The 26,101-nt window shown below is 53.3% G+C and overlaps 2 protein-coding genes across 2 annotated transcripts in view; both read left to right on the plus strand.

The window, feature by feature from the left end:
• LOC140395768 (SHC-transforming protein 2-like) overlaps positions 1–1,547 on the plus strand; it is a 49,856-nt gene extending 48,309 nt beyond the window's left edge. The window contains exon 6 of the mRNA XM_072483925.1: positions 551–1,547. The gene's annotated coding sequence lies outside the window, so the exon portion shown is untranslated. The remainder of the gene's footprint in view (positions 1–550) is intronic.
• An 18,486-nt stretch (positions 1,548–20,033) lies between these two features.
• Positions 20,034–26,095, plus strand: tpgs1 (tubulin polyglutamylase complex subunit 1). The gene is made up of 2 exons (XM_072482400.1): positions 20,034–20,504; positions 25,031–26,095. The coding sequence occupies exons 1-2, from the start codon at positions 20,214–20,216 to the stop codon at positions 25,607–25,609; spliced, it is 870 nt and encodes a 289-aa protein (XP_072338501.1). The 5' UTR covers positions 20,034–20,213; the 3' UTR covers positions 25,610–26,095.
• The last annotated feature ends 6 nt before the right edge of the window (positions 26,096–26,101 follow it).

Consider the following 26,101-nt stretch of genomic DNA (forward strand, 5'->3'; position numbering starts at 1 on the left):
GGAGAGTCACACACACACACACCCGAGATACAGGGACTGGGAGAATCACACACATACCCGAGATACAGAGACTGGGAGAATCACACACACACCCGAGATACAGGGACTGGGAGAATCTCACACACACCCGAGATACAGGGACTGGGAGAATCACACACATACCCGAGATACAGGGACTGGGAGAATCTCACACACACCCGAGATCCAGGGACTGGGAGAATCACACACACATTTAAAAAAAATTAAAAAATTTAGGGTACCCAATTCATTTTTTCCAACTAAGGGGCAATTTAGCGTGGCCAATCCACCTACCCTGCACATCTTTGGGTTGTGGGGGTGAAACCCACGCAAACACAGGGAGAATGTGCAAACTCCACACGGACAGTGACCCAGATCCGAGGATTGTAGGGATTGAAGGAGGTTACGGAGAGAGGGTAGGGGTGAGGTCATGGAGGATTTGGAAACAGGGTTGTTGTCAGTCTCGTTTCTATTATTATTGTCACTATTCTTCCTGTCTTTATTAAGCTCTGTATGTTTCTCCTGCTCACAGGTTGCGTTTGATATGATTTGAATATCATGCTGAATTCCGAAGATATCTGGAGGTTTCAATTGGGAAACGGATGTTCCCGGGCAGCAGAGTTTTACTACAGACTGGAGTTCAGGTGTTTAGAGGAGGTGGGAGGGAGATTCCTCCTTCTCATGACCAGCCCCCTCTCGATCTGCTGCTGCTTTACTGGGCATGTTGCTTCCTGCAGTCAGAATAATAATCACAACAACAGCAGCAGCCAAGATACACAAGTCAACTGAGCTTGGAAACTAACTGTTAATATTGGTGACGTGTGCAGGACGTTTTGTAAAGACAAAAGATGAAGAGGTGGAGAGAATCATGACTTTTGGGACAGTATGGCCCGTATTTGTGTTGAAGTGTCAGCTCCTGTACATCTGTACAGTGCACACACACACATGCAGGGTAAAAGGGGATGATTCTCTCTCGGTTGCTGCTGTACAGTCTGTGTGTCTCTTGTGTTATGTCTAAATATCAGATTACAGGCGTGAACCCATCACCTAAATTGGTTGGGTTGGTGCTGGAGATTGTGGGTTGGGGAGTGTGTGGGGGTGTGGCGAGGGAGGGAGCGAGCGGGGGTGCTTGGCGATTTAGTGGGGAAAGGGTAGACTGACTTGGGATTGCATTGGGAAGAGAGATCACCTTCAACAACACTGCAAAGAAACTAGACACCACCTATAATCCATGGAACTGAATATCGCCTCGACACTGCGGGCGGGCAGCCTCGACACTGCGGGCGGGCAGCCTCGACACTGTAGGTGCTGACTACCACTGTTGATGTGGACTTTGTCTCGGATGACCATTTTGTGTGTGTGAGCTGCAGTGATGCCGAGTCGGTGTCAGCTGTTGGTTATGGTCAAGTTGCCTCTTCAATTGTTCAATATTTGAGATGCTGATGGAAGAATTCAAAGATTCGGCTCCTGTTTTACCATCTAGAACTCAATCCACAAATAATTCAATAAAACTGATTGGGGACCAGGGAGACAGGTTGTGGTGAAAGGTCTGTCTTTGTTTCTCCCCCCACACCCCTTCCCTGTCTTGTCTCCCTCCCTGTCTTCCCGCCCCCCCCTCCCCGACTGCCGCTCCCTGTCTCCTCCCCCTCCCTGTCTCCTCCCCCTCCCTGTCTTCCCCCTCCCTGTCTCCCCCCTCCCTGTCTTCCCCCCCTCCCTGTCTTCCCCCCCTCCCTGTCTTCCCCCCCTCCCTGTCTTCCCCCCCTCCCTGTCTTCCCCCCCTCCCTGTCTTCCCCCCCTCCCTGTCTTCCCCCCCTCCCTGTCTTCCCCCCCCCCCCTCCCTGTCTTCCCCCCCCTCCCTGTCTTCCCCCCCCTCCCTGTCTTCCCCCCCTCCCTGTCTTCCCCCCCCTCCCTGGCTTCCCCCCCCTCCCTGTCTTCCCCCCCCTCCCTGTCTTCCCCCCCCTCCCTGGCTTCCCCCCCCTCCCTGTCTTCCCCCCCTCCCTGTCTTCCCCCCCCTCCCTGTCTCTCTCCCCGCCCTCCCTGTCTCTCTCCCCGCCCTCCCTGTCTCTCTCCCCGCCCTCCCTGTCTCTCTCCCCGCCCTCCCTGTCTCTCTCCCCGCCCTCCCTGTCTCTCTCCCCGCCCTCCCTGTCTCTCTCCCCGCCCTCCCTGTCTCTCTCCCCGCCCTCCCTGTCTCTCTCCCCGCCCTCCCGTCTCTCTCCCCGCCCTCCCTGTCTCTCTCCCCGCCCTCCCTGTCTCTCTCCCCGCCCTCCCTGTCTCTCTCCCCGCCCTCCCTGTCTCTCTCCCCGCCCTCCCTGTCTCTCTCCCCGCCCTCCCTGTCTCTCTCCCCGCCCTCCCTGTCTCTCTCCCCGCCCTCCCTGTCTCTCTCCCCGCCCTCCCTGTCTCTCACCCCGCCCTCCCTGTCTCTCTCCCCGCCCTCCCTGTCTCTCTCCCTGTCTCTCTCGCCCCCCCCCTCCCCCCCTGTCTCTCTCACCCCCCCTCCCCTCCCTGTCTCTCTCACCCCCCCTCCCCTCCCTGTCTCTCTCACCCCCCCTCCCCTCCCTGTCTCTCTCTCCCCCCCTCCCTGTCTCTCTCCCCCCCCTCCCTGTCTCTCTCCCCCCCCCTCCCTGTCTCTCTCCCCCCCCTCCCTGTCTCTCTCCCCCCCCCTCCCTGTCTCTCTCCCCCCCCCTCCCTGTCTCTCTCATCCCCCCCTCCCTGTCTCTCTCCCCCCCCTCCCTGTCTCTCTCCCCGCCCTCCCTGTCTCTCTCCCCGCCCTCCCTGTCTCTCTCCCCGCCCTCCCTGTCTCTCTCCCCGCCCTCCCTGTCTCTCTCCCCGCCCTCCCTGTCTCTCACCCCGCCCTCCCTGTCTCTCTCCCCGCCCTCCCTGTCTCTCTCCCTGTCTCTCTCGCCCCCCCCCCTCCCCCCCTGTCTCTCTCACCCCCCCTCCCCTCCCTGTCTCTCTCACCCCCCCTCCCCTCCCTGTCTCTCTCACCCCCCCTCCCCTCCCTGTCTCTCTCTCCCCCCCTCCCTGTCTCTCTCCCCCCCCTCCCTGTCTCTCTCCCCCCCCCTCCCTGTCTCTCTCCCCCCCCTCCCTGTCTCTCTCCCCCCCCCTCCCTGTCTCTCTCCCCCCCCCTCCCTGTCTCTCTCATCCCCCCCTCCCTGTCTCTCTCATCCCCCCCCCCCTCCCTGTCTCTCTCATCCCCCCCCCTCCCTGTCTCTCCCCGCCCTCCCTGTCTCTCCCTGTCTCTCTCCCCGCCCTCCCTGTCTCTCTCATCCCCCCCCTCCCTGTCTCTCTCATCCCCCCCCTCCCTGTCTCTCTCATCCCCCCCTCCCTGTCTCTCTCACCCCCCCCTCCCTGTCTCTCTCCCCGCCCTCCCTGTCTCTCTCACCCCCCCTCCCCTCCCTGTCTCTCTCCCCCCCCTCCCTGTCTCTCTCATCCCCCCCCCTCCCTGTCTCTCTTCCCCCCCCTCCCTGTCTCTCTCCCTCCCCTCCCTGTCTATCTCACCCCCCCTCCCCTCCCTGTCTCTCTCCCCCCCCCTCCCTGTCTCTCTCATCCCCCCCTCCCTGTCTCTCTTCCCCCCTCCCTGTCTCTCCCCCCCCTGTCTCTCCCCCCCCTCCCTGTCTCTCTCCCCCCCCCTCCCTGTCTCTCTCTCCCCCCCCTCCCTGTCTCTCTCTTCCCCCCTCCCTGTCTCTCCCCCTCCCTGTTTCCCCCTCTCCCTGTCCTTTGCAACATCTCCATCCACCCTGTCTCTCTCCCTGTCTCCCACCCTCCCTGTCTCCTTCGCTCTCCTTATTGCCCCCACCCTATCCCTGTCTCTCCATCTTTGTGTGTGATATTTGTTGATATTAAGTTCTATGATTAAGATTCTTTTCTTAATCTTTGAAATAAAAGTGAAAACTGGAAGGTGTTTTGTGCTGATCCAATGCTTCCCTGTTGTGGGGCATCCTCCATACCAAACACTGGAGATCTGCTGACGTGGACATTAAACCTGGAGTTCAGTTGGACTCTGAATGCAGCAAAGACGGTGGTCATGTGGGGGACAATTTGCTCGTCACCCTTTGCAGAGCCCCAATCCTTCCTGTCCCCAGTGCAGCCACAGGCTCATCCTCTGTTAATGTCAGTTCAGATCGGCTGCCAAAGTCAACACTACTGGAATCGCCCAACTTAACGGCTGCAATGTGTCACCATCTGCTCCTTGTAGACCAGCTACGACTGACCCCTATATTAAGGGTGGCACCATGGCACAGTGGTTAGCACTGCTGTCAAACAGCGCCAGGGACCCAGGTTCGACTCTGACCTTGTGTGACTGAAGTTTGCCCATTTCAGCGTGGGTTTCCTCCGGGTGCTCCCGTTTCCTCCCACAGTCCAAAAATGAGCAGGTTAGGTGGATTGGCTGTGCTAAATTGCCCCTTAGTGTCCAAAGGTTAGATGGGGTTACTGGGATAGGGCAGGGGAGTAGGCCTAGATGGGGTGTTCTTTCAGAGGTCCCGTGCAGACTCAATGGGCCAAATGGCCTCCTTCTGAACTGTAGAGCTTCTACGCTATACTCTAAGCTTCTGGAATGTTCTCTAGGGGCTTGAGCTACAGATTTGGCAAAAAATGGGATTTGTACATCCGTGTCTGTGTGGGTCTCACCCCCACAACCCCAACGATGTGCAGGGGGAGATGAATTGGCCATGCAGAATTGCGTCTTAAATGAGGGGGGGGGGAAATGAATTGGGTACTTAAAAGAAAAATGGGATTTGGGGAACTGGCTAGAGAGTTTCTGGGACCCTGAGTAGCGTCCGAGCGATCACACCCTGGGTTCCTTGTTGAAGCTGCAGTCCAAAGCTGAGTTTGCAGAACGAATCAGCAGTTTCCCCTCCCACTCCTAATCCCCAGATGCATTTGCAAATGGCTTTGCTGTGTATACCGATGGGTGTTTGAAACCTGACTGCCCCCAGACAGGGCTGAGTGGAGGGGAGGGGAGTAAGTGCAGGGACAAAGTCTTCCCCCGCCTCACTCCACACACACACACACACACCGAGATATTTTTAACATTGCTTTGAATGTTTGGGGTTTGATTAAACAAAGCGAGGAGAGAACATGTTCCAATCACCGTTCCCAGGGTTTGGTGATTAACACATGAAAAGCTACTGAAGGGGCACACAGCAGACGGCGCTGAGGGGCAGGCACCAGCTGAGCGGTTTTCCCAGGCCAAGCGGAGCAGCTAAAGTTGTCAGACGCAGAAAGAAATAAAGAACTTATACTCGCGGCCTCGAATACAAAAACATTTTACAAACAAGGAAATACACTTTGAGTGTAGAGATGGTTGTGATGTCGACAGTGGGATAGCTGATTAGTGCAAAGCAAGTTCCTGCAAACTGATGATGACATTATAATCGCTTTGTGATGCTGATTGCAGCAGAAATATTAGCCCCGGATGCTGGACAGAGCCCAATGCTCTGCCATCAGTGACACAGAAGCTTTATAATCACCCGGGAAAGAAGATACAGCCTTGGATTAACTGTCAGAGAGACGTCCTGTGGGAGTGCCGCACTGTCAGAGGGTCAGTGCTGAGGGAGTGCCGCACTGTCAGAGTGTCAGTGCTGAGGGAGTGCTGCACTGTCAGAGGGTCAGTGCTGAGGGGGTGCTGCACTGTCAGAGGGTCAGTACTGAGGGAATGCTGCACTGTCAGAGGGTCAGTACTGAGGGAGTGCTGCACTGTCAGAGGGTCAGTACTGAGGGAGTGCTGCACTGTCAGAGGGTCAGTACTGAGGGTGCGCCGCACTGTCAGAGGGTTAGTACTCAGGGAGTGCTGCACTGTCAGAGGGTCAGTACTGAGGGAGTGCCGCACTGTCAGAGGGTCAGTGCTGAGGGAGTGCTGCACTGTCAGAGGGTCAGTACTGAGGGAGCGCTGCACTGTCAGAGGGTCAGTGCTGAGGGAGTGCCGCACTGTCAGAGGGTCAGTGCTGAGGGAGTGCTGCACTGTCAGAGGGTCAGTACTGAGGGAGTGCCGCACTGTCAGAGGGTCAGTGATAAGGGAGTGCCGCACTGTCAGAGACTCAGTACTGAGGGAGTGCTGCACTGTCAGAGACTCAGTACTGAGGGAGTGCTGCACTGTCAGAGACTCAGTACTGAGGGAGTGCTGCACTGTCAGCGGGTCAGTACTGAGGGAGTGTCGCACTGTCAGAGGGTCAGTGCTGAGGGAGTGCTGCACTGTCAGAGAGTCAGTACTGAGGGAGCGCTGCACAGTCAGAGGGTCAGTACAGAGGGAGTGCTGTACTGTCGGAGGATCAGTACTGAGGGAGTGTTGCACTGTCAGAGGGTCAGTACTGAGGGAGTGTTGCACTGTCAGAGGGTCAATGTTAAGGGAGTGCTGCACTGTCCGAGGGTCAGTACTGAAGGAGTTCTGCACTGTCAGAGGGTCAGTACTGAGTGAGTGTTGCACTGTCAGAGGGTCAGTACTGAGAGAGTGCTGCACTGTCAGAGGGTCAGTAATGAGGGAGCACTGCACTGTCAGAGGGTCAGTACTGAGGGGTGTTGCACTGTCGGAGGGTCAGTACTGAGAAAGTGCTGCACTGTCAGAGGGTCAGAACTCATCTTGGTACATTCACACAAAATTAAAGTGAAATACTTTTCTGTGTGTACATTGAAATGTCCTTGAGACACTGAAGAGTGAAAGCAAAAACGTCAAGATAAAAGTGACTCCGGATTTAAAATTAAAAGTCACTTCAGCAAAACACCTTTAAATTTTTTTTTAAGAGTACCCAATTCATTTTTTCTAATTAAGGGGCAATTTAGTGTGGCCAATCCACCTACCCTGCACATCTTTGGGTTGTGGGGGTGAAACTCACGCAAACACAGGGAGAATGTACAAACTCCACACGGACAGAGCAAAACACATAAAAAAAATAATTTTCAGGAATGCTTCAAGGATTCTCCGACGGCTAAACTTCTCTCTAATCAGTCAAATGATCATATTCTTAAGGGAATCCTTATCTGGGTTTAGCCCCTCACTTAGTTTCATTGGTCCTAATTCTCAGCTGAGACCCCCATGATTGGTCATTGATTTAAAATAAAACATCCAAAACTTATGTCTCCGGTATCTCCCCCCACCTCCCACCGCTCATTTTCTCCTTTTCTTACCCCCCCCCCCCCACCACCACAACCACCACCACCACCACCGCCACAACTCCTCCTATTTCTCACATACATTCTGCCCTTTGACAACTTCACCTGAAAGCGCAGTGTCAGTTTCCACATTTATGCTGATGACACCGAACTCTACCTTAGCACCACCCCTCACAACGCCTCCATTGTTTCCAAATGAACAGATTGCTTAGTCACACCCTGAATCAGGAACAGGGGATGCTGGGAAAAACTCAGCAGATCTGCCAGCATCTATCAGGAGAGAAACCGAGTTAACGTTTTGAGTCCTTTGAGTCTTCATCAGATCTGAAAGGAGGGAGAATGTAGTGTCATATGAGAGCACCTTTAAGAAATGGGTGTTAGGGCAGCACGGTGGCCTAGTGGTTAGCACAGCTGCCTCACGGTGCTGAGGTCCCAGGTTCGATCCCGGCTCTGGGTCACTGTCCGTGTGGAGTTTGCACATTCTCCCTGTGTCTGCGTGGGTTTCGCCCCCACAACCCAAAGATGTGCAGGTTAGGTGGATTGAACACGCTAAATTGCCCCTTAATTGGAAAAAATAATTGGGTAATCTAAATTTATTTAAAAAAAAGAAATGGGTGTTTACTACTGCAGTGATGTCAGAGAGTGGGTGGAGCTGCCTGTCTGTCAGCTTTTTACTTTCGTTTTTGAGCAGGCTGCAGGGTGTGTTTCAGTTTCATTTTCAGTGTTTGAGCTGAAGCCAGACAGAGCAGGTGTACTGTTGATCTCTCTGACATGAAAACACTATCTCTTGATCATTTGGTGAATTCAGAATTATAAATGTTTTCAGGAGTGACTTTAACCTGAAGTGCTTCTGATAGAGGTGTTTTTTTTAAAGTTGTATGGATGTTAAAAGGAAAGCTTAAAGGATTACTTAGTGATGTAGTCTTTGGGGGTTGTATTTGAATTGATGATTCCTAAGATGTTCACTATGTCTTAAAAAGGTTAACTTGAGTTCATAGAATAAACATTGTTTTGCTTTAAAAAATACTTTTCCATTTCTGCTGTACCACATCTGTAGAGTGGGCTGTGTGCTCCCCATACCACAATCCATTAAACGTTGTGGGTCGGGCGGCATGTGGCGCAGTGGATAGCACTGGGATTGTGGCGTTGAGGACCCGGGTTCGAATCCCGGCCCTGGTCACTGTCAGTGTGGAGTTTGCACATTCTCTCCATGTCTGCGTGGATTTCGCCCCCACAACCCAAAGATGTGCAGGTTAGGTGGATTGAACACGCTAAATTGCCCCTTAATTGGAAAAAATAATTGGGTAATCTAAATTTATTTAAAAAAAAGAAATGGGTGTTTACTACTGCAGTGATGTCAGAGAGTGGGTGGAGCTGCCTGTCTGTCAGCTTTTTACTTTCGTTTTTGAGCAGGCTGCAGGGTGTGTTTCAGTTTCATTTTCAGTGTTTGAGCTGAAGCCAGACAGAGCAGGTGTACTGTTGATCTCTCTGACATGAAAACACTATCTCTTGATCATTTGGTGAATTCAGAATTATAAATGTTTTCAGGAGTGACTTTAACCTGAAGTGCTTCTGATAGAGGTGTTTTTTTTAAAGTTGTATGGATGTTAAAAGGAAAGCTTAAAGGATTACTTAGTGATGTAGTCTTTGGGGGTTGTATTTGAATTGATGGTTCCTAAGATGTTCACTATGTCTTAAAAAGGTTAACTTGAGTTCATAGAATAAACATTGTTTTGCTTTAAAAAATACTTTTCCATTTCTGCTGTACCACATCTGTAGAGTGGGCTGTGTGCTCCCCATACCACAATCCATTAAACGTTGTGGGTCGGGCGGCATGTGGCGCAGTGGATAGCACTGGGATTGTGGCGTTGAGGACCCGGGTTCGAATCCCGGCCCTGGTCACTGTCAGTGTGGAGTTTGCACATTCTCTCCATGTCTGCGTGGATTTCACCCCCACAACCCAAAGATGTGCAGGTTAGGTGGATTAGCCACGCTAAATTGCCCTTTAATTGGAAAAAATATATATAATTGGGTTCTCTAAAATTAAAAAAAAAAGTTGTGGGTCAGGTGAACTCCATGATACACTTTGGGGTTCTCTAAACCCTGGCCCATAACAAATTGGGGGCTCGTCCGGTATAAAAGTCTATCTATTGGATTGGCTTAGTGAACTTAAAGACAGTGAGGGGTGAGCATATTGTGGTTGCTTTTCCGGTGTGGTATTCTAGTTTAAGTGGGGAGTGTGTTGTGGACAATGGCTCTTTCAGAGGCTCTGAAGTTTTTGGCAGTGGAGACGGTCACACACAGTACCTTACGGTCAGAGACTAAAAGCAGACTTTTAGATTTGGCAAAAACATTGCAGTTCACATTACCTGACAAAATGCAAAAAGATGAGGTAATTATGGCGGTGGCTAAGCATTTAAAGTTGCCTGAGATAGAGTTTGACTCATTGGAAATGGCAAAAATTCATTCGCAAATTAAACAATTGGAACATGAGGAAGAATTAAAGCAGCTTGAATACGAAAGAGAGGAAAGAGAGAGAGAGAGAGCGGAAAGAGAAAGAGGAAAAAGAAAAGGTGAGAGAAGAAAGGAGAAAAGAAAGAATAGCCCTAGCAGAACAAAAAGAAAGAGAAAGGGAGGTACAGATTGATGTGTAAGGCAGGTAGGTTCGATGTGGACTGCACTCGATGCAGGGAAGCGAGAAATAGATGTCTAACACTGGTGAAGATCCAACGATAGAACTGATATACATATTCAGCTGTGGGTCGACACTATACTGAACTGACTGGAGACCTTGTAGTAGCCTGACCAGACTGACTAGCTACCGCATGGTGTTTGCACTGTGCTAGCTCGTGGACTCGGACTGTCTCAGTGGCTGGGTCCCGAGAGAGCGCGAAACCTAGTGCCCTCTGGCTTTATAATGGTAGTGTCCTGTCTGGTGATTGGCTGCACTGTGTTGTGTGCTTACTAGTCATCCTGTGTGTCAATCACTGCCTGTCTGCATCTCACATACATGAGTGGATATTATGACATCTCCCCCCCCCTTTGTTTTTTAGATAAATAAATACTAAGGTGTGCGTGCATATATATATGTGCCTGACTACATACAAAAGGTGTCTAAATGGACGTCTATACATAGGAAGGTGTCGATATTGCAGATACATGGCAAACAAAACAATATTTACAGAGGTTAAATCAATGAAGTCACAAAGTGTACTAAAGTTCAGTCTACAGATTCAGTCTTTGTGGTGGGTGACAAATTCTTGTCGATCGCCGCAGAGGTGGATCAGGAGCCGCCTGCACGTGGATAGGCGGGGTCGCTGCCATCGTGGTGGTCGCATGAGCCGGCAGGATGGCTGGTAGATCGGTGGCCTCGTGGCAGGGTACGTCCGGAGGAAGCATCGTAGGCGGCGGGGCACTTCGGTCAGGTAGTGGGCCTGGAACTCTTCGCCCGTCTGTGTCCCCGTAGCAGGGAGCCATCAGCCATGCGGACAAGGAACGATCTTGGGGCCACTTGTTTGATCACAACAGCTGTGGCTGACCAGCCGCCCTCAGGCAACTGGACACAAAGATGATCAGTTGGGGCCAGCTGGGGTAGATCCGTGGCATGAGCATCATATGTGGCCTTCTGTTGGGCCCGTGACTGCTGCATTTTCTGTAAGACCGTGAAGTGGTCAAGGTCTGGAACATGGATGGCTAGAACTGTGGTCCTCCGAGTGCAATTCATGAGCATCTGCGCTGGAGACAACCCAGTGGACAGTGGGGTTGCCCTGTATGCCAGCATCGCCAGGTTGAAGTCGGAGGCTGAGTCTGCAGCTTTGCACAGCAATCGCTTCACAATATGGACCCCTTTCTCGGCCTTCCCGTTTGACTGCGGGTAGTGGGGACTGGAGGTTACGTGACGGAAGTTGTAGGACTGTGCAAAATCAGACCATTCCTGGCTGTAAATGCAAGGACCGTTGTCGCTCATTACGCAGGCCGTAAACGTAGTCGTGAAACGTGACTATCCCTGTCAGGAGGCCCAGACACTCCTTCTCAATCTGAGCGTACCGCTGCTCAGTGGGCGCCATGGCCCTGGAGGCATACGCCACTGGAGCCCAGGATGAGGAGTCATCTCGATGAAGGAGCACTGCCCCAATGCCGTCCTGGCTTGCATCAGTCGATATCTTGGTTTCCTTGGTTGGGTCGAAGAACGCTAGAACCGGGGCTGTGGTGAGCTTTGCTTTCAGCTCACGCCATTCCTCTTCATGCGTGGGCAGCCACTGGAATTCCATCGACTTCTTGACGAGATGGCGGAGGGCCGGGTGTGGGGTGCCATATTGGGAATGAATTTCCCGAGGAAGTTGACCATCCCGAGGAAGCGGAGGACCGCCTTCTTGTCCTCTGGGGTCTTCATGGCATTAATCACCGAGACCTTGTCGGCAGCTGGCCGCACGCCCTGCTGCGAGATGTGGTCACCCAGGAACTTAATATCCGTTTGACCAAATGAGTACTTGGCCCTGTTGAGCTGGAGACCATGTTCATGAATTCTCTGGAATACCTTCTTGAGGCGAGCGATGTGTTCCTGGGGCGTTGTGGATCAGATAATTACATCGTCAACGTATACTCGCACTCCCTCGATGCCCTCCATCATCTACTCCATGATGCGGTTAAATACTTCGGAGGCAGATATGATCCCAAAAGGCATCTGGCTGTAGCAGTAGTGACCAAACGTGCACAGCTTGCGACTGGACATGTCCAGCTGTATTTGACAAAAACCCTTGGAGGCATCCAGCTCAGTAAAGAATTTGACATGAGCCATCTCACTGGTATCGGGTAATGCTCCCGCATGATGTTGCGGTTTAGATTCTTAGGGTCAATGCAAATGTGAAGCTCCCCTGACTGCTTCTTTACGCAGACCATGGAGCTGACCCAGTCTGTTGGCTCTGTGACCTTCGATATGATGCCCTGGTCTTGGAGGTCCTGCAATTGCTTCTTCAGACGATCCTTGAGGGGTGCCGGCACCTGGTGAGGTGCATGAATTACAGGGGTGGCGTTCGGCTTGAGCAGGATTTTATATCGGTATGGGGCGTGCCCACTCCATCGAATACGCTGTGGTACTGCGTGATAATGTAATCTATGTCGGCTTGCAAGTTTCCATCAGGCGAGGCTGTCGCCGGTGATGATGACATGGTGTGGACTCGCTGAACCAGGTTCAGGAGCTTGCAGGCTCGAGCACCGAGCAGGGCCGCTCTGTCAGGCCCGACGATTTCAAACCGCAGTGTTGCCTTGATCGCCTTGTTGGATACCCCTAGTTGACAGGAGCCACTGGCAGCTATGGCATTGCCATTGTAGTCAAGGAGCTGGCAGGCCGGTGGAAGAATGCTTGGTTTGGCGCGGATGGTGTCGAGGTCGGATTTTGAGATGAGGTTCGCTGATGCGCCGGTGTCCAGTTTAAATTGGAAGCGAGCCTTGTTAACTGTGAGGACAACACACCACTCGTCGTCGGGATCCACACTGAGGATCGAGAGGCGTTGCATAGGTGTGGTGGAAGGCAGCGCATGCGTAGTTATGATGCCCACCCGGTACGGGGACATGAGGCACTCAGCATCAGGGTCTGTCGGGATCGGAATCTGGCATGCCTTGTTGTATTGTGCGGACACTTCTGCGCCGCAGCTGGGATCGCTGGCTGCTGAGCGGTGGAGCAGATCTGCAAAGGGCTGCGTAGTGGCCAAGCTTGTCACACTGTAGACACCGGCGTCCTTTTGCCAGACATTGCTGCTTTAAATGGGCGGAGCCACAATTCGGACACGTCATGAGGCCGACGTCAGCGGTTTCCGTACGCCATCGCGCAGGTGCAGTGCGGTCGGTCGACGTACGCACCTGCGCAGTCGGGTTAGCGGGCTCGTCGTCCACTCGGTCGTGGCGTGCATGCGCAGGGACACGGGAAAAGTGCGCAAAACGGCCTGCATTTGTGCAATGGCCTGCACCCGTTCCACCTCGTGGGAGGCCAGCTTTGCGGTTTCTGTCGCATTGATGTGGAGTAACGATTCTTAGCATGCTCATGGACAACGCACGTCTCGATTGCGACAGAGAGGGTCTACTGTCTGACTTTCAGGAGCTGCTGCCGAAGGGAGTCGGAGTGGACCCGAAAACTATCTGATCCCGGATCATGGAATCAGCCGTCGAGTCATAGTTACATGACTGCGCTAGGATGCGGAGATGGGTCACGAAGGACTGAAAAGGTTCATCCTTACCCTGAAGGCTCTGCTGGAAAACGTACCGTTCAAAGCTCTCATTCACCTCAATGTCGCAGTGGCTGTCAAACTTCAGCAGAACTGTTTTGAATTTCATTTTGTCTTCGCCGTCAGCAAACATAAGAGAGTTGTAGATGTGGATGGCGTGGTCCCCCGCGGTGGAGAGAACTAGCGCAATCTTCCTGGCATCCGATGCTGCCTCGAGGTCGGAGGCCTCGATGTACAAGAGGAACTTTTGCTTGAAGATCTTCCAATTGGCGCCGAGGTTGCCGGAGATGCAGAGCTTGGGAGGAGGCTGTATGTTTTCCATTTTCCTGGATGGCTGCTTGCTGGTCAATGCTGATTCACTCGAGGTAGGCCCGTCAAGATCAGTATCACTCTGGTACCATGATGTGTTAGGCAGGTAGGTTCGATGTGGACTGCACACGATGCAGGGGAGCTAGAAATAGACGTCTAACACTGGAGAAGATCCAACACTGTTTTATTCAACGGTAGAACTGATATACATATTCAGCTGTGGGTCGACACTATACTGAACTGACTGGAGACCTTGTAGTAGCCGGACCAGACTTACCAGCTACCGCATGGTGTTTGTGCTTGCTAGCTCGTGAACTCTGACTGTCTCAGTGGCTGGGTCCCAAGAGAGCGGGAAACCTAGTGCCCTCTGGCTTTATAGTGGTAGTGTCCTTTCTGGTGATTGGCTGCACTCTGTTGTGTGCTTACTGGTCATCCTGTGTGTCAATCACTGCCTGTCTGCATCTCATTATATACATGAGTGGATATTATGACACAGATCAGGGAAAAAGATAAAGAGAGAGATTTTGAACTTCAGAAAATGGCCATGCTACATGTTAAAATTGGCAGAGGTAAAGGGAAATGTACAGTTGGATGATAGTGACGAGGATAGTGAGAAAGAGCGTCAAAGTCAAAGGCTTGGTGGGAATCTATTTGAATATGTCCAAGCATTGCCAAGGTTTGACGAGAAGGAGGTGGAAGCCTTTTTCATTTCATTTGAGAAGGTAGCTGAACAAATGAAATGGCCACAGGACATGTGGGTATTACTGATTCAAACAAAGCTGATTGGTAGGGCTAGTGAAGTGTTTGCATCACTACCGGAGGAGGTATCTGGGATGTATGCGGGGGGTGAAGAAATCCATCTTAAGTGCATATGAGCTAGTGCCTGAAGCTTACAGACAAAGGTTTAGAAATTTAAGGAAAGAATTTGGTCAAACATACATGGAGTTTGAAAGGCTCAAACAGAGTAATTTGGGTAAGGGCTTTGAAAATAGACCAAACGTATGAAGCTCTCAGAGAAATTATACTTTTGGAGGAGTTTAAAAATTCAATTCCTGATGTAGTGAGAACTCATGTGGAAGAGCAGAGGGTTAAAACTGCGAGATTAGCAGCAGACATGGCAGATGATTATGAATTAGTTCATAAATCAAAGCTTGGTTTCCGACATCAGTTTCAGCCTGTGAGGGATAGAAACTGGGGACATGAGAAATACTCAAGTGGTAAAGGTAAAGGTGATCTGATCGGAGATAATAAGGAGCGTGTACCTCTGATTAAAAAATAAATCCAGGAGGGTGGAATAGAAATGAAAAGTTTCAAATGTTTTCACTGTAATAAACTAGGCCATGTAAAGTCACAGTGTTGGTGGTTGAAGAAAAGCACTGGGAAGGCTGATGTGGTAAAACAGGATAAGACAGTGGGGTTTGTGAAAGCGGTAAAGGAAAGCCCAAGTAAAGTGAAGGAGGTGCAAAAGGTTGTACAGCCTGATCAAGAGGTGATTGATAAGAAGGTGCCAGATCTCTTTGAAGAATTTACTTGTGTGGGTCAAGTTTACTCATGTGTATCAGGAGGAGCAGGTAAAGAAGTCAGAATTTTAAGAGATACGAGAGCTAGTCAATCTTTTTCTGAAATTATAAATTTAGAGTACCCAGTCATTTTTTCTTTTCCTATTAAGGGGCAATTTACTGTGGCCAATTCGCCTACCCTGCACATTTTTGGGTTGTGGGGACGAAACCCACGCAAACACAGGAGAATGTGCAAACTCCAAACGGACAGTGACCCAGAGCAGGGATCGAACCTGGGACCTCAGCGCCGTGAGGCTGCAGGGCTAACACACTGTGCCACTGGGCTGCCCCCACGAGTCAATCTTTAATGGTAAGAGATGAGGAGTTATGTAGTTTGGGAAGAATGTTGCCAGAAAAGGTGGTAATATGTGGATTTCAGGGTGAGAGGAGTAGTGTTCCATTATATAAGGTCAGGTTGGAAAGTCCAGTGAAGAGTGGTGAAGTGGTAGTAGGAGTAATAGAGAAACTATCTTGTCCAGGAATACAGTTTATCTTGGGTAATGATATAGCTGGATCGCAGGTGGGAGTGATGCCTACTGTGGTTGATAAGCCAGTGGAAAATCAGACAACTGAAGTGTTGAAGGACGAATATCCTGGGATTTATCCGGATTGTGTAGTAACAAGAAATCAAAGAGTGAAGATGAAGTTGATGTGCAATTATCAGAAACTATTTTTGATCAGATGGTTGAAAAAGAACCAGAACAGGTGGAGGATGAGGCGCATATTTTTAGTTCAGGAAAATTGGCAGAGTTACAACAGAAAGATGTAGAAATAAACCGGATGTAGCAGAAAGCATACACAGAAGAGGAATCTGCGTGTATACCAGAGGGTTATTACCGTAAAAGTGATGGCTTGATGAGAAAATGGAGACCTTTACATATGCAGGCGGATGAAAAATGGGCAGTAGTTCATCAAGTAGTATTGCCGGTAGGGTATAGAAAAGGGCTATTGCGAGTTGCACATGAGGTACCAGTGGGAGGTCATTTAGGAATAAGGAAAACTCAAGCTAAAATCCAGAAACATTTTTATTGGCCTGGACTACATAAAGATGTAGGTAAATTTTGTCAATCATGTCACACATGTCCAGTGATAGGTAAACCTCAAGCAGTGATAAAACCAGTGCCCTTAATACCCATTCCAGCATTTGAGGAACCTTTTACAAGGGTCCTAATTGATTGCGTAGGGCCGCTTCCTAAAACAAAAAGTGGGAATCAATATCTTTTGACGATAATGGATGTGTCTACTAGGTTTCCAGAGGGCATTCCAGTAATATTACGTAATATTACAGATAAAAGGATTGTGGAGGAGTTACTTAATTCTTTACTAGATATGGACTACCCACGAAATACAATCGGATCAAGGATCAAATTTTACCTCCAGGTTATTCAAAGACGTTATGGATAGCTTAAGAATGAAACAATTTAAATCAACTGCGTACCATCCAGAATCACAGGGAGAGTTAGAAAGGTGACATCAGACATTAAAGACAATGTTGAGGGCTTATTGTCAAGATTATCCAGAGGATTAGGATAAAGGAATTCCATTTGTACTGTTTGCAATTAGGGATGCTCCTAATGAGCCAACCAAATTCAGTCCTTTTGAACTTATTTTTGGTCATGAAGTAAGAGGACCACTTAAATTGATTAAGGACAAATTGGTGAGTGAGAAATCAGAAATTACATTATTGGATTACGTGTCAAATTTTAGGGAACGATTAAATAGAGCAGGTGAATTGGCTGGACAACATTTGAAAGTTGCACAAAATGTGATGAAACGGGTAGCGGACAAGAAATCCAAAGTTCGTAGTTCTGCCAGTGGAGATAAAGTTTTAGTACTTTTACCAGTGGTAGGGGAGCCTTTAAAAACAAGGTTTTGTGGATCTTATCAGATTGAAAGTAAATTAAGTGAGGTGAATTATGTGGTAAAAACACTAGATAGAAGGAAGACTCACCGAGTGTGTCATGTGAATATGCTTAAAAGGTACTTTGAAAGGGGAGGAGAGGAAAAGGAGGAGGTTTTAATGATTCTAACTCAAAGTGCCGAACCAAATTCAGATGACTGTGAATTTGACATACCTCAAATTAAATTGGAAAATAAGGATGTTCTTAAAAATTGGAATAAATTGTTGAGTTACCTTCCAGAGGAAAAACGAACTGACCTGAAAGAATTATTGATATCATGTGGGCAAGTTTGTGGAGATAAATTGGGAAGTACTAAAATGGTTATATATGATGTAGATGTGGGAAATGCTGTTCCAATCAAACAACATCCATATAGACTTAACCCTTTAAAATTTGCACCGGTTAACAAAGAGATTGAGAGTATGCTTAAAAATGGCATAATTGAAGTCGGTTGCAACCAATGGAGCTCACCCACAGTGATGGTACCTAAACCAGATGGTACCCAACGGTTGTGTGTAGATGAAAGAAAGGTTAATGCAGTTACAAGAACGGACTCTTATCCTATCCCACATTTGGGGGATTGCATTGAGAAAGTGGGACAATCAGCTTTTATTTCCAAACTGGATTTACTTAAAGGTTACTGGCAGGTACCTTTATCCGAAAGGGCGAAGGAGATTTCCGCTTTTGTGACTCCAGCTGGTATATACCAATTCAAAGATATGCCATTTGGCATGAAAAACGCACCAGCCTCATTTCAATGGTTAACTAACAAAGTTGTTTCAGGATTACCCAATTGTGCGGTATACATCGCAGATCTGGTAATTTTCAGCCAGACATGGAAAGAACATTTGAAACATCAGATGGAGTTATTCGATCGACTTCAGGAGGCGGGTTTGGTGATAAACCTAGCCAAAAGTGAATTTGGAAAAGCCCAAGTCACTTTCCTTGGCCATACAATCGGACAGGGTCAAATGGTCAGACGGGATGTGAAAACAAAAGTTATTGGGGAGTTTCCGATACCCTCGAGACGAAGGGAAGTAATGTGATTTCTTGGCATGAGTGGATTTGATCGAACATTTGTGCAAAGGTTTTGTGGCGTGATTGCTCCACTGATGGACTTGCTGAAGAAACGTCGAAAATTTCAGTGGACAGCGGACTTTCAGCAGGCATTTGACGGCCTGAAAGCTGTGATAACCAATGCTCCTGTGTTGGAGAATTACAAGGGACTCTGCGATCAAATTGAACTAAAGTATCTGACTTTAAAGAGAAATGCCGAGGCGTAGAGAAACTCTGTGTGGTGAGAGTACCTTTAAGAAATGGGTGTTTATTACTGCAGTGATGTCAGAGTGTGGGTGGAGCTGGGTTGTCTGTCAGCTTTTTACTTTCGTTTTTGAGCAGGCTGCAGGGTGTGTTTTAGTTTTGTTTTCAGTGTTGGAGCTGAAGCCAGACAGAGCAGCTGTACTGTTGATCTCTCTGCCATGAAAAGACTATCTCTTGATCATTTGGTGAATTCAGAATTATAAATGTTTTCAGTAGTGACTTTAACCTGAAGTGCTTCTGTTAGAGGTGTTTTTTTAAAGTCGTATGGATGTTAAAAGGAAAGCTTAAAGACTTACTTAGTGTTGTAGTCTTTGGGGGTTGTATTTGAATTGATGGTTGCTGTATGTTTTAAAAAGGTTAACTTGGGTTCATAGAATAAACATTGTTTTGCTCTTAAAAAAAACATTTCCATTTCTGCTGTACATCTGTAGAGTGGGCCGTGTGCTCCCCATACCACGATCTATTAAACATTGTGGGACAGGTGAACTCCATGATATATTTTGGGGTTCTCTAAACTCTGGCCCATAACAGTAGGAACAGCAACAAAAAGTAGCAACGTTCAGAATAGAAGACAGATGGCCTGGTGTGAGAGGGGAGGGCTTTTTTTTAACTTTGAGCCACTATGCGTATGGGATATTTAAAAAAGAAAGGGTGTTTAAGATGGAGGAGAAATGTCAAAATCTAAAGTTACCAAACTCAACGTTGAGTCCCGCGGGCTGTAATGTGCCCAATCGGAAGATGAGATGCTGCTCCTTCAGCTTGCGCTGGGCTTCACTGGAGCATTGCAGCAGGCCAAGGACGGACATGTGGGCATGAGAGCAAGGTGCTGAGTTAAAATAGCAAATGACAGGAAGGTTGGGGGTCATGCTTATGGACTGAGCAAAGGTGTTCCGCACAGTGGTCACCCAGTCTGTGTTTAGCGTCCTCAGTGTAGAGGAGACCCCTTTAGGAGCAGCGAATATAATAAACCAAATTGAAGGAAGTGCAAGTGAAACATTGCTTCACCTGAAAGGAGTATATCCAGAACTGGATGGGCAGAATGTTGAATATTGGGAAGAGTGAAGCAGATGTCTTTGGTCCCTGTTACAATCTCCATTCTTACTGACTCTATTCCTCTCCCTGGTGACTGCCTGTGGTCGAACCGGTCACGTTGTAAACTTGGTGTCATATTTAACCCCTGGATGGTCTTTTGACCTCACTTTTGTGCTGTCACTAAGACCAACTCCATCACATTGCCCACTCGGCCGCTTTCAGCTCCATCTGCGGCTGAAATCCTCATGCTTTTTTGCTCTAGATCTGACTATTCCAATGCCCTCCGGGTGTCTGCACGCTTCTAATTCCAACCTCCTCCTCAGCCCTGATTTCAATCTCTCCACCATTGGCGGCCGTGCCTTCAGCTGTCTGGGCCCCAGGGTCTGGAATTCCTTCCCAAGAGTCTCTGCCTCTTCACTTCATTCCCCAAACACTGCTTAGAATCTACCTCTTTGACCAAGCTTTTGGTAACCTCTTATTTTTCTTATTCGTTCACAAAACGTTCACAATGGAGAAGGACAATGTAGGTATAGAAATAAGGGAGGGGGAGGTGATATAACTGAACAAAGTAACATTGGGTGGAGGAGGTATTTGTGGTTTTACTGGGCTTGAAAGTGGAAAAATCCCCAGATAAGATGTTTTGTTTGATAGCGCGCCATATGAAACCCGTTGGAACATTTTACTGCATTAAAGGTGCTATATAAAGGCACATTGTTGCTGTTTGTCATTATGAATTCCCGGAACAAATGTTCGGCTCCAGATTCCCGGGGGGAACCGGATCTCCGGGGTCGGGATTCCAGGTAGCACCGTTCCTGCCCCGCACAAAGATGGCGACAGCAGCGGCGGTTTCTGGTCGGTCGAAGTTGCTGTCGGAGCCTCCTGTCCCGGCTGCACTCACACCCACACTCCGGGAGGCGCTGCTCAAGGTCCTGGAGAACAGGCCCGAAGATCCGGTCTCTTTCCTCAGCGAATATTTCGAAAACCTGGCGGCGGCCTCGGAGGGAGCTGTGGAGAAACCCGCCCCGAGACAGCAGCAGGTACCCGGAGCGGCGGCAGCAGCCCAGGCTTCTCCTACTAACCGGGGAGGATGGGGATAGGGGAGAGAGAATGAACAGGGGAGGTGGGAGAGGATGGAGGGAGGAGGGGGGAAGAGGGAGGATGGATTGGGGGGGGGGGGGGGGGAGAGAGGGAGGATGATGGAAGAGGGAGGATGGATTGGGGGGGAGAGGGAGGATTGGGGGAAGAGGGAGGATGGAGGGGGGGGAAGAGGGAGGATGGAGGGGGGGGAAGAGGGAGGATGGAGGGGGGGGAAGAGGGAGGATGGAGGGGGGGGAAGAGGGAGGATGGAGGGGGGGAAGAGGGAGGATGGAGGGGGGGGAAGAGGGAGGATGGGGGGAGGATGGGGGGAGGGGGGTGGTGGGGGGAAGGGGGAGGATGGGGGGAGGGGGGTGGTGGGGGGAAGGGGGAGGATGGGGGGAGGGGGGTGGTGGTGGGGGGAAGTGGGAGGATGGGGGAGGGGGGGAAAGAGGGAGGGTGGGGGGAAAGAGGGAGGGGGGGAGGGAGGGTGGGGGGAGGGGGGGAGGGAGGGAGGGTGGGGGGAGGGGGGAGGGAGGGAGGGTGGGGGGAGGGGGGAGGGAGGGAGGGTGGGGGGAGGGGGGGAAAGAGGGAGGGAGGGTGGGGGGAGGGGGGGAAAGAGGGAGGGAGGGTGGGGGGAGGGGGGGGAAAGAGGGAGGGTGGGGGGAGGGGGGGGAAAGAGGGAGGGTGGGGGGAGGGGGGGGAAAGAGGGAGGGTGGGGGGAGGGGGGGGAAAGAGGGAGGGTGGGGGAGGGGGGGAAAGAGGGAGGGTGGGGGGAGGGGGGGGGAAAGAGGGAGGGTGGGGGGAGGGGGGAAAGAGGGAGGGTGGGGGGAGGGGGGGAAAGAGGGAGGGTGGGGGGAAAGAGGGAGGGTGGGGGGAAAGAGGGAGGGTGGGGGGAGGGGGGGAAAGAGGGAGGGTGGGGGGAAAGAGGGAGGGAGGCTGGGGGGAGGGGGGGAAAGAGGGAGGGAGGGTGGGGGGAGGGGGGGAAAGAGGGAGGGAGGGTGGGGGGAGGGAGGGAGGGTGGGGGGAGGGGGGGAGGGAGGGGGGGAGGGGGGGAGGGAGGGAGGGTGGGGGGAGGGGGGGAAAGAGGGAGGGAGGGTGGGGGGAGGGGGGGGAAAGAGGGAGGGTGGGGGGAGGGGGGGGAAAGAGGGAGGGTGGGGGAGGGGGGGGAAAGAGGGAGGGTGGGGGGAGGGGGGGGAAAGAGGGAGGGTGGGGGGAGGGGGGGGAAAGAGGGAGGGTGGGGGGAGGGGGGGAAAGAGGGAGGGTGGGGGGAGGGGGGGAAAGAGGGAGGGTGGGGGGAGGGGGGGAAAGAGGGAGGGTGGGGGGAGGGGGGGAAAGAGGGAGGGTGGGGGGAGGGGGGGAAAGAGGGAGGGTGGGGGGAGGGGGGGAAAGAGGGAGGGTGGGGGGAGGGGGGGAAAGAGGGAGGGTGGGGGGAGGGGGGGAAAGAGGGAGGGTGGGGGAGGGGGGGAAAGAGGGAGGGTGGGGGGAGGGGGGGAAAGAGGGAGGGTGGGGGGAGGGGGGGAAAGAGGGAGGGTGGGGGAAAGAGGGAGGGTGGGGGGAGGGGGGAAAGAGGGAGGGTGGGGGGAGGGGGGGAAAGAGGGAGGGTGGGGGGAGGGGGGGAAAGAGGGAGGGTGGGGGGAGGGGGGGAAAGAGGGAGGGTGGGGGAGGGTGGGGGGAGGGGGGGAAAGAGGGGGGAGGGTGGGGGGAGGGGGGGAAAGAGGGAGGGTGGGGGAAAGGGGGAGGGGGGGAAAGAGGGAGGGTGGGGGAAAGAGGGAGGGTGGGGGGAGGGGGGGAAAGAGGGAGGGTGGGGGGAGGGGGGGAAAGAGGGAGGGTGGGGGGAGGGGGGGAAAGAGGGAGGGTGGGGGGAAAGAGGGAGGGTGGGGGGAGGGGGGGAAAGAGGGAGGGTAGGGGGGGGGGAAAGAGGGAGGGTGGGGGGAGGGGGGGGAAGGAGGGTGGGGGGAGGGGGGGAAAGAGGGAGGGTAGGGGGGGGGAAAGAGGGAGGGTAGGGGGGGGGAAGAGGGAGGGTGGGGGGGGAAGAGGGAGGGTAGGGGTGGGGGGGGGGGAAGAGGGAGGGTGGGGGGGGGGGAAGAGGGAGGGTGGGGGGGGGGGGAAAGAGGGAGGGTGGGGGGGGGGGAAAGAGGGAGGGTGGGGGGGGGGGAAAGAGGGAGGGTAGGGGGGGGGAAAGAGGGAGGGTAGGGGGGGGAAGAGGGAGGATGGGGGGGGGGACGAGGGAGGATGGGGGGGGGACGAGGGAGGATGGGGGGGGGGAGAAGAGGGAGGATATGGGGGGGGAAGAGGGAGGATAGGGGGGAAGAGGGAGGATGGGGGGGGGGAAGAGGGAGGATATGGGGGGGGGGAAGAGGGAGGATATGGGGGGGGGGAAGAGGGAGGATATGGGGGGGGAAGAGGGAGGATATGGGGGGGGGAAGAGGGAGGATATGGGGGGGAAGAGGGAGGGGGGGGACGAGGGAGGATGGGGGGGAAGAGGGAGGATGGGGGGGAGAAGAGGGGGGAAGAGGGAGGATGGGGGGGAGAAGAGGGGGGGAAGAGGGAGGGGGCGACGAGGGAGGATGGGGGGGAGAAGAGGGAGGATATGGGGGGGTGGGAGGGAGGGGGGGACGAGGGAGGATGGGGGAAGAGGGAGGGGGGGGGGGACGAGGGAGGATGGGGGGAAGAGGGAGGGAGGGGGGGAAGAGGGAGGGAGGGGGGGACGAGGGAGGATGGGGGGAGAAGAGGGGGGGAAGAGGGAGGGAGGGAGGGGGCGACGAGGGAGGATGGGGGGGAGAAGAGGGGGGGAAGGAAGGAGGGAGGGGGGGACGAGGGAGGATGGGGGGAGAAGAGGGAGGATATGGGGGGGGGAAGAGGGAGGATATGGTGGGGGGGAGAAGAGGGAGGATATGGGGGGGGGAAGAAGAGGGAGGATATGGGGGGGAAGAGGGAGGATATGGGGGGGGGGAAGAGGGAGGATATGGGGGGGGGGGAAAGAGGGAGGATATGGGGGGGGAAGAGGGAGGATATGGGGGGGGGAAGAGGGAGGATATGGGGGGGGGAAGAGGGAGGATATGGGGGGGGGGAAGAGGGAGGATATGGGGGGGGGAAGAGGGAGGATATGGGGGGGGAAGAGGGAGGATCGGGGGGGAGAGGGAGGATGGGGGGGAAGAGGGATGAAGGGGGAGGAGGGAGGGGTGGGGAAGAGGGAGGATATGAGGGGGGAAGAGGGAGGATATGGGGGGGGAGAGGGAGGATATGGGGGGGGAGAGGGAGGGAGGGGGGGGAAGAGGGAGGATGGGGGGGGGAAAGAGGGAGGATGGGGGGGGGAAAAGAGGGAGGATGGGGGGGGGGAAAAGAGGGAGGATGGGGGGGGAAGAGGGAGGATGGGGGGGAGATGGAGGATGGGGGGGAAGAGGGAGGATGGGGGGGGGAGATGGAGGATGGGGGGGAAGAGGGAGGATGGGGGGAGAAGAGGGAGGCTGGGGGGGGAAAAGAGGGAGGCTGGGGGGGGAAAAGAGGGAGGATGGGGGGGGGGATAGAGGGAGGATGGGGGGGGGGATAGTGGGAGGATGGGGGGGGGGGGAAAGAGGGAGGATGGGGGGGGAAGAGGGAGGATGGGGCCGGGGGGGAGATGGAGGATGGGGGGGGAAAGAGGGAGGCTGGGGGGGGGAAAAGAGGGAGGCTGGGGGGGGGAAAGAGGGAGGCTGGGGGGGGAGATGGAGGATGGGGGGGGGGGAGATGGAGGATTGGGGGGGGGAGATGGAGGATGGGGGGGGGAAGAGGGAGGATGGGGGGAGAAGAGGGAGGCTGGGGGGAAGAGGGAGGCTGGGGGGGGAGATGGAGGATGGGGGGGGGGAGATGGAGGATGGGGGGGGGGAGATGGAGGATGGGGGGGGGGGAAGAGGGAGGATGGGGGGAGAAGAGGGAGGCTTGGGGGGAAGAGGGAGGATGGGGGGGGGAGGATGGGGGGGAAGAAGGAGGATGGGGGGGAAGAGGGAGGATGGGCGGGTGGAAGAGGGAGGAGGGGTGGAGGGGGGAGGAGGAGAGGGGGGGAGGAGGAGAGGGGGGTGGGGGGAGAGGGGGGTGGGGGAGGGGAGGGGAGGGGGGAGGGTGGGGGAGGGGGAGGGGGTGGGGGTGGGGGGTGGGTGGGGGGTGGAAGAGGATGGGGAGGGAGGGTGCGGGTCTCAGGTGGGGGCGGAGGGTGATGGGAGGGGGTGGAGTGGGCGGTAGATGGGTGTTGGTGAGAGGAGGCGGTGGGGGTGGTCAGTGTCTGGAGGGGGGAGACAGTGGGGGTGGGTTTACAGTGGGTGACGGCAGGAGGGGGGTCAGTGGGTGTTGGGGAGGTTTGGGTGCTGTGGTGGTTGTCGGGGCTTGTCAGTGGAGGTTGGAAGGGCCTTGAATGTTGAAGGTGTCATGGGGGTTTGGAGGGGGTGGTCAGTGGGTGTCGGGCTATAGCTGGATGAAGAGACTGACCAAAGCTTATTTACTCTCTGTGTAGGAGCTGGTCTCCAGAGCGTTGAAACAGCTGCTGCTTTGTCACTACGGCAGACCAGCTTTCAGCAGGAACCTGGCTTCGGCCTTCCAGATCCTCAGCTCCTCCATTGGCAAGAAGAAGAAAGCCGGGCTAAAGGGCCGAGCCTATACCGAGCTCCTGAGACAGATCTGTGCAGCCGCTCAGCTCTCATCCTGCTCCCTGATCCACAAACTGCAATGCTGGGATCACGAGGCTGTTCCTTTTGGTGTGTTCCGGCACGGGGTGTTAACCTGCCTCATCTTCATGGAGTTTGTGAAGGTTTCTGGTAGATTGTTTGATGTGCTCGCGGATTCTGACGAAGCTGATCGGACATTGTGTCAGGTTCTGCTCGAAGCTCTGAAAGATGCCGTGAACATCGGAGACTCGTCCAGCTCTGTTGGCTATCTCGACGCTGGCTCAAAGCTGGCTCCTCACCGGCTTGGACAGGCAATGGAGAGAGCCTTGAAGCTCCAGAAAAATGAATCGATTCCATTGATATCCAAGGAAGAGTTCATCCTGCTCACTGCTCCGCTCTTCATTGAGAAAGTAAAACCTATCTATTGAGTACAGTGATCGTACTTACCACAGAACGGCAACCTGAATGGGTCCCTCCACAGCCTGTTTTCCATGGTGCTGGCTCTTTGTGACCTGCCTCAGCACACAATGCATTGTCAGAAACACTGTCAGCAAGGAGACAAGCTCCCTTGGGCCCTGTTCCTCGTATTTCCCCCTCCGCCAGTCGCCCATCTCTCCCTGTAACCATTTTGACTTTGTTCCCTTTGCAATGTGCTTCTCGTGGAGGGTATTTATTCAGTGTTCCTGCATCGTAGGTGTTGCTTGTGTCTCTCTCCCTTTCCACCTCCCAACAGCCAGGGCTGGTCCGAGTCCCGGTGTCGGTGCAGCTCCTTGTCCCAGACTGCAGGCTGTTCTGGTCTTATCCACCCGGCCAATTTGAGGCATAAACCACATCCAGTGTCGAGAGCGTTGGTGTAAAGTCAGTCCCTTGAACTGAATGTGCTGCCAATTCCTGCGGAGCAGGAGTAGGAATGCTGGCTG

The sequence above is a fragment of the Scyliorhinus torazame genome, chromosome 18 (assembly GCF_047496885.1).
Source record: "Scyliorhinus torazame isolate Kashiwa2021f chromosome 18, sScyTor2.1, whole genome shotgun sequence".
In the NCBI taxonomy this organism is placed as follows: domain Eukaryota; kingdom Metazoa; phylum Chordata; class Chondrichthyes; order Carcharhiniformes; family Scyliorhinidae; genus Scyliorhinus; species Scyliorhinus torazame.

What these genes read in the sequence shown, in the direction of transcription:
- tpgs1 (XM_072482400.1), top strand. Translation starts at nt 20,214, where the DNA reads ATGTTCGGCTCCAGATTCCCGGGGGGAACCGGATCTCCGGGGTCGGGA. An exon ending in CCGCCCCGAGACAGCAGCAG is followed by an intron (nt 20,505 to 25,030) that starts GTACCCGGAGCG and finishes CTCTCTGTGTAG; the next exon opens with GAGCTGGTCTCCAGAGCGTT.